Below are 8,264 nucleotides of genomic sequence, written 5' to 3' on the forward strand. Positions count from 1 at the left end.
CTGAGTCTCCCTGAATCAGATGCCATCATTAGGGCACTTGGACATATCCTTCAGGTGTCCTTCTGATCTGTGATCTTCCCTCCAGGATGTAAACCTGTCCTACAACTTCTTTGTGTTCTCTGAAAGCCCCATGGAGAAGCTCAGAGATGCTGTGACAGAGAAAATGCTGTTGGGTTTTTGAAATGAGCCGTGTGTATCCTGGGCAAACATGGGGTGCTGAGACATTAGGAAAGGGTGAGACATGGCATGGTTCCATCTGACAAAGCTGAACCCCAGGACTGGACCCTGCCCCCCGTTCCATGACCCCTGCTGCAGAGCAGGGCTGACTCCTGGGCAGCCAGCGGGCACAGGCCCTGCTCCTCACGGCACCTCCAGCCAGCACCACCCAGGGCTCAGCCACGGACCCGAAGGAAGGTCTGCAAAAGGACAAGGGGTGTGGAGCAGGGGAGGGGGTATGAGAAATGGCTTTGCTTTTGCTCAGAGAAGTCTCCCCTAACTTATCACTGTCTTTTGCTCCTGTGACAGTGCCCCATGCTCATCAGCAAATGTCCAACAGCAGCTCCATCACCCAGTTCCTCCTCCTGGCGTTCACAGACACACGGGAGCTGCAGCTCTTGCACTTCTGGCTCTTCCTGGGCATCTACCTGGCTGCCCTCCTGGGCAACGGCCTCATCATCACCACCATAGCCTGTGACCAGCACCTCCACACCCCCATGTACTTCTTCCTGCTCAACCTCGCCCTCCTTGACCTGGGCTCCATCTCCATCACTGTCCCCAAATCCATGGCCAACTCTCTGTGGGATACCAGGGTCATTTCCTATGCAGGATGTGCTGCCCAGGTCTTCTTTTTAGGTTTCTTGTTTGGTGCAGAGTATTCTCTTCTCACCATCATGTCCTATGACCGCTACGTTGCCATCTGCAAACCCCTGCACTACGGGACCCTCCTGGGCAGCAGAGCTTGTGTCCACATGGCAGCAGCTGCCTGGGCCACTGGGTTTCTCGATGCTCTGCTGCACACGGCCAATACATTTTCACTGCCACTGTGCAAGGGCAATGCCCTGGACCAGTTCTTCTGTGAAATCCCCCAGATCCTCAAGCTCTCCTGCTCAGATGCCTACCTCAGGGAAGCTGGGCTTCTTGTGGTTAGTCTCTGTTTATCATATGGGTGTTTTGTGTTCATTGTGCTGTCCTATGTGCAGATCTTGAGGGCCGTGCTGAGGATCCCCTCTGAGCAGGGACGGCACAAAGCCTTTGCCACGTGCCTTCCTCACCTGGCCGTGGTCTCCCTGTTTGTCAGCACCATTATGTTTGCCTACCTGAAACCCCCCTCCATCTCCTCTCCTTCTCTGGACCTGGTGGTGTCTGTTCTATACGCATTGGTGCCTCCAGCAGTGAACCCCCTCATCTACAGCATGAGGAACCAGGAGCTCAAGGAGTCCATTAGGAAAGTGATTTCATGGGCGTTTGTCAATACTGATCATCTTTCCATCACTGTCCACAAATGATGTCTAATTGTATCCCAATGCAGGCCTGTACCCTGTTTTATCCGTTTTACTTTGTTAGCATTACCCATATTGTTATTTATGGTTATTATGTTGGTACATAACTGTTCATGTTTAGCTCACTATTCTGAATAATGAACCCATTATAAATAGTTTTAAAACACCTGAAACCTGTATAAATGTTTTTCTAACACTGTGTCAGAGCTTAGTCTCCCATAGCATCTCTGTAACAAAATGACATCTCCAGAGTGCAGTTCCTCAAGATTTGGTTGTTCTTCCAAAGCTGTTTTCAACAAGGGGCCCAGGAATTTCCCTCAAAAGGGCCTGAGGAAAAAGCTCGATGTCACCTTGGAAGCTGATTCACAACAGAGTTGTGATTTAAGACACAACCCTTGCTGTCTGTTGACAGTGGAGATGAGGAGTGGCCATGAGATACAGCCACACTGGGCTGTCCCAGAGCATGATGGGGCAGAGGACAATCCTCCCGGAGAGGAATCTGGAGCTGCCTGAGAGCCCATGAGATACACACGGACCGGCTGTGCCTGAGGTGGGCAGTGACAGGACCCCACAGAGTGAGACATGGCCCAAGGTGGAGTCATCAAAGGGAAAGCACTAAATGCAGGTATCTGCAGGGAAACAAAGATGGACACAGACAGTCTGATACAGACCAGCTCCAACAGGCAACAGCACCCTCACAGCCACCACACCAACAGCAGCACTTACACAACCATGAGCAACACAACTGACCCTGTCCTGTTCCCCCTCTCAGACTGATCTGGTGTGAAAGTTGCACGAGTGGTCTGTACATCCTGGGTAGAACCTACCTGCAGTTTCACACACCCCTGTGGTCCCTCCAGTGTGGACCTGGGGTATGGGTCAGCCCAGACTCAGAGATATTACCCACTTGGACATTCCAACCCTGGGGTTCTCCAGATCCTGGTGTCCTCCTCCTCCTTGCTAGCCTCACTTAGAATTGACCAAGAAGGTGTGTACGTGCCATCACACCCAAACGCACACACAATAGTGAGCCCACTCACACAGCAAAGAGCCAGGAGCAGAGTTTAATTAGTTTTGTAGTTTAACCCTGACAGACAGCTCAGCACCACATAGTCTGTCACTCACTGCCCCACAGCAGGATGAGGCGGAGGATTGGAAACACAAACGAAAACTTGTGGGTTGAGATTAAGACAGTTTTATAGGTAAAGCAAAATCTATGCATGTAATCAAAGAAAACTAAGGAATTCATTCACTGCATCATCGGCAGGAGGGTTTTCAGCCATCTTCAGAAAAGCTGGGCTCCATCACATGTAATGGTTACTTGGGAAGACAAATGCCATCACTCCAAATGTCCTCCCTTCCCTTCTTCTCCCAGATTTTGTTGTTGACCATGGTATTATATGTTGTGGAACACCCCTTTGGTCAGTTTGGTTCAGCTGTCCCAGCCATATCCCCTCCCAATTTCTTGTGCACCCACAGCCCCCATGCTGGTGGGGTTGGTGTGAGAAGCAGAAAAATCCTTGATACTGTGCAAGCACTGCTCAGCAATGACTGAAACATTGGGGTGGGACAAACAGTATTTCCATCACAAATGTAAAATGGACTCATACAAGTTGCTATGAAGATAAGTAAGTCTACCCCAACTGAAACCAGTATGATAAGCAGGACAGACCATGGTGATCAGGCACGGGGTTTGGCCAGAACAACACTGACCAGCCACCTCCACACGGGCAGCTGGTCCCTTGAATCCCCCTCCTCCCCACTCTTCCACAGGCTGCTTCTTCCATGATCCAAATTTCTCTGCCCCGATCTCCTCACAATTCATAACCATTTTCCCCAGTGGGCTCAGCTTTTCTCCACTTGCACTCAAATTTGATAGTTTGGAATCCATTGCCTTGGTCCTCTGGGACTTCAGTGGCATCACTGGTGGCTCCTCCAGGCACTGATGGCCTTGCAAGACTTGACTGCCCAGACAGTCCCCAGTGCTCCCCTCTGTGCAGTCTGGCCAACCTGGTCACATCTGCAGCCACCTGTGAGGCCCAGCTGGCACACACGGAGCTGCCCATACTGCTGATCCCTTCTCACATCCCTCAGCTTCTCATGCATGTCCCACAGTTTCCCGTGGCACGTACAGGTGGTTTCAGCCCAGGGCAGGGCCTCACCAGGGGCTCACTCATCTTTCTGCAGCCTTCCTGTCTGGTGTCCTTGATGACCTCATGACACCTGCCTACCTCTGGCCAATCACATTGCTGTCATGAGGTGACCTCACAAGTAACAATCTGGCCATGTTGGCTTTGCCTACGTCTACCCCAGGTAACTGCAATAGAAGTGGCATCACAACCCACCTCCAGCCGTGTCATGTTCCCCTTCTCCTGCATCTCCCGTCTCCCAGGCTCTCAGCACTGCTGGGGGTGTTTCCCAGCATCCAGGTGACATCACCAGGCCTGTCTCACCACGTGCCCAGTTGGGTTGTTTCCAAAGACGTGACTTCAAAATCCACCTCCCTCCCATGATGCCCCACCTTGCATCATCCTCTTCTGGCACCAGGGGTCACCTCCCAGCCAACCTCCCACACACTGCCCCTTTACCTGCCTCTCCTCTTTGCTACCCAGCACTGTCGTTTCTGCTGGGCAGGCAGCAACGTGCTCCCCATGGGGACTGCAGAGCCCTGGTGGGACAGCTCAGTGGTGGGAGGGCAGCCATGGGTGGGCAGGGCTCCTCAGGAAGGCAGGCGGGTGGATGAGGAGGTGGAGACGAGCTCTGTGCAGAGGGGAGCCTGGCGTGCACAGCCCTTGCCTTGGAGGAAGCCTCATGGTCACAGGTCCTGGATTACATGGCAAGTTGGACCATCGCTCGGTCTGCTGGGAGGGCAGCAGGGCTGGGCACAAACAACCCAGGAGGTTCCTGCAGGGTGTGGAAGACAGCATTTTGAGACAAACACTGGATGAGCTGGCTAGGGCCGGTCTCTTACTGACAGACAAGGTGGATCAGGCTGGGGATCTGAAGGATGAGGTTGGCCATGGCTGCAGTGACCGTGAGATGGTGGAGAAGCAGGGCAACTGCAGAACAACAGTGCAGTCCTGCAGGAGAGCTGATTTCAGTTACCGGAGGATCTCCTTGGGCTGTCCTGGAGAACAGAGGGACTGCTGTCTTGGATCTTCAGGGACAGCTTCATCAAAGCCCAGGAAGAAGCCAATCTGATGGTCAGGGAGTTGAGCAGGGCCTGGCAAGAGGTCAGCATGGGTGCACAGCAACCCCCTGCCTTAGGAGATCAAACAGCAGAAGGACGTGCAGGGAGGCTGGAGGGGAACAGGCTGCCCAGGAGACAGACAGACAGACAGCTGGCCTGGGGGTGCAGGGATGGAGCCAGCAAAGCCAGCGCTGAGCAGTGGCTGAAATGGCCATGCAAGGGGAGCGCACCCAGGAGGGCTTCTCCAAAGATATTGTCAGCGCAAGGAAGGCAGCTGAGGGAACCCTGGTGGGGCAGGGGATGGAGTGACAAAGACAGTATCGAAACAGCAATTTTTCAGAAGAAAGATTCTTCCTTTGACAGTGCTGGTAGGAAATGTATTTTGCTGAGTAACTGGATGCACCTATGCATTTTACTATACATTTACCTCTACATAAATATTTCTTTTTCCTTATACTCACATAGAAAGACAGATAACGCAGATCTGTTGAGATCACTGTCAACATGACCATCTACAAAGAGAACAGTTCAATTAACCTTTTCATCCTTTTTTCCTCCATCAGGCAAGAGTGGCCAACATCTTCGAGCATGACTCACGCTGTGCCAAGAGTAAAAAGTGGCATTGACAGTCCAGGGCAGTGGATTTTTTGGTGCCTTCGACTCTGTGCAAGACACAAGGATTATCTTTCTTAATGCTCTAGGCTTTGGTAGGATAGAAGTCTAGAGAACTAGCAGGGCTCATTTGCAGGGCTTTAAACTAGATTTGAAGGGGGATGGGGTTGTAGCTGGGCTTGCATCAGTGGGGCAGCACACTGGAATCCATAAAGACCGGGAGGCCCCCCAGGCCCCTAGGGTGAAATCGGTGTACTCGGCTCGCTCCCTGAAGTGCCTGTACACCAATGCGCGCAGCATGGGGAATAAGCAGGAGGAGTTAGAAACCTGCGTTCGGTCAGGAGATTATGATCTGGTGGCAATTACAGAGACATGGTGGGACAGCTCACATGACTGGAATGTGGTCATGGATGGCTATGCCCTTTTCAGGAAAGACAGGCCAGCCAGGCGAGGTGGTGGAGTTGCTCTTTATGTGAGAGAGGAACTGCAATGTATAGAGTACTGTCCAGGTGCGGTTGAGGAGCGAGTTGAGAGTCTGTGGGTGAGAATTAAGGGGCAGGCTGGCAGGGGTGACACTGTTGTGGGAGTCTATTACAGGCCACCAGATCAGGGTGAGGAAGTTGATGAGGCCTTCTATGGGCAGCTGAGCGTGGCCTCACAGTCACAGGCTCTGGTTGTTATGGGGGATTTTAACTACCCTGATGTTTGCTGGAAGGACTACTCAGCCAGCCAGCCTCAGTCTAGGAGGTTCCTCCAGTGCATTGACGATAACTTTCTGATGCAAATGGTGGAGGAGCCGACTAGAAGAGGTGCGCTGCTGGATCTCGTCCTCGCTAACAAGGAGGGTCTGGTCGAAGCAGTAAAGGTGGGGGGCTGCCTTGGTTGCAGCGACCATGAGATGGTGGAGTTCAGAATCTCCTGTGGTGGGAGCAGAATACCGAGCAGAATTGCAACCCTGGACTTCAGCAGGGCCGACTTTGGCCTTTTCAAACAGTTGCTGGAGGAAATCCCGTGGGCAAGGCTGCTTGAAGGTAAAGGCGCCCAAGATAGTTGGTTAACATTCAGGGACTGCTTCTACCAAGCTCAAGATCAGTGCATCCCGACGCGCAGGAAGTCAAGGAAGGGAGCCAGGAGACCTGCGTGGTTAAACAGGGAACTGCTGGGCAAACTCAAGTGGAAGAGGAGGGTTTACAAATCATGGAAGGAGGGGCTGGCCACTTGGGAAGAATATAAGGCTGTTGTCAGAGGATGTAGGGAGGCAACTAGGAAAGCTAAGGCCTCCTTAGAGTTAAACCTGGCGAGAGGGGTCAAGGACAACAGGAAGAGGTTCTTCAAATACATGGCAGATAAAACTAACACCAGAGGCAATGTAGGCCCACTGATGAACGGGGTGGGTGCCCTGGTGACAGAAGATACAGAGAAGGCAGAATTACTGAATGCCTTCTTTGTCTCTGTCTACTCTGCCGGAGGCTGTCCTGAGGAGCCCCGTACCCCTGAGGCCCCAGAGGAAGGCAGGGCAATGGAGGAGTCTGCCTCAGTTGATGAGGACTGGGTTAGGGAGCAATTAAGCAATCTGGACATCCATAAATCCATGGGTCCAGATGGGATGCACCCGCGGGTGCTGAGGGAGCTGGCTGAAGTCATTGCTGGACCGCTCTCCATCATCTTTGCCAAGTCTTGGGAAACGGGAGAGGTGCCTGAGGACTGGAGGAAAGCAAATGTCACTCCGGTCTTCAAAAAGGGCAAGAAGGAGGACCCGGGCAACTATAGACCGGTCAGCCTCACCTCCATCCCTGGGAAAGTGATGGAACACCTTATCCTTGGTGCCATCTTAAGACATATCAAGGATAAGAGGGTCATCAGGGACAGTCAACATGGCTTCACCAAGGGGAAGTCGTGTTTGACCAACCTCATAGCCTTTTATGAAGACGTAACAAGGTGGATTGACGATGGCAGAGCAGTGGATGTGGTCTACCTTGACTTCAGCAAAGCATTTGACACCGTCTCCCACAGCATCCTCACAGCAAAACTGAGGAAGTGTGGACTGGATGATCGGGTAGTGAGGTGGACTGCAAACTGGCTGAAGGAGAGAAGCCAGAGAGTCGTGGTCAATGGGGCGGAGTCTGGTTGGAGGCCTGTATCTAGTGGAGTGCCTCAAGGGTCAGTTCTGGGACCAATACTGTTCAATATATTCATCAATGACTTGGATGAGGGAATTGAGTGTACTATCAGCAAGTTTGCTGATGACACCAAGCTGGGAGGAGTGGCTGACACGCCAGAAGGCTGTGCTGCCATCCAGCGAGATCTGGACAGGCTAGAGAGTTGGGCGGGGAAAAATTTAATGAAATATAACAAGGGGAAATGTAGAGTCTTGCATCTGGGCAGGAACAACCCCAGGTTCCAGTACAGGTTGGGGAATGACCTATTAGAGAGCAGTGTAGGGGAAAGAGACCTGGGGGTCCTGGTGGACAGCAGGATGACCATGAGCCAGCACTGTGCCCTTGTGGCCAAGAAGGCCAATGGCATCCTGGGGTGTATTAGAAGGGGGGTGGTTAGTAGGTCCAGAGAGGTTCTCCTTCCCCTCTACTCTGCCCTGGTGAGACCTCATCTGGAATATTGTGTCCAGTTCTGGGCCCCTCAGTTCCAGAAGGACAGGGAACTGCTGGAGAGAGTCCAGCGCAGGGCCACAAAGATGATTAAGGGAGTGGAGCATCTCCCTTATGAGGAAAGGCTGAGGGAGCTGGGTCTCTTCAGCTTGGAGAAGAGGAGACTGAGGGGTGACCTCATTAATGTTTATAAATATATAAAGGGTGGGTGTCACGAGGATGGAGCTAGGCTCTTCTCGGTGACAACCAACAGTAAGACAAGGGGTAATGGGTTCAAGCTGGAACACAAGAGGTTCCACTTAAATGTGAGAAGAAACTTCTTCTCAGTGAGGGTGACAGAACACTGGAACAGGCTGC

The 8,264-nt window shown here is 52.3% G+C and overlaps 1 protein-coding gene across 1 annotated transcript; it reads left to right on the top strand.

Moving 5' to 3' along the window:
• The first annotated feature begins 545 nt into the window (after nt 1–545).
• LOC136001152 (olfactory receptor 14C36-like) lies at nt 546–1,505 on the top strand. The gene has a single exon (XM_065655238.1). The coding sequence runs from the start codon at nt 546–548 to the stop codon at nt 1,503–1,505; it is 960 nt and encodes a 319-aa protein (XP_065511310.1).
• The last annotated feature ends 6,759 nt before the right edge of the window (nt 1,506–8,264 follow it).

The sequence above is a fragment of the Caloenas nicobarica genome, chromosome 37, assembly GCF_036013445.1.
Source record: "Caloenas nicobarica isolate bCalNic1 chromosome 37, bCalNic1.hap1, whole genome shotgun sequence".
Lineage (NCBI taxonomy): Eukaryota > Metazoa > Chordata > Aves > Columbiformes > Columbidae > Caloenas > Caloenas nicobarica.

Coding starts and splice junctions, on each gene's coding strand:
- LOC136001152 (XM_065655238.1), top strand. CDS start 546: ATGTCCAACAGCAGCTCCATCACCCAGTTCCTCCTCCTGGCGTTCACA.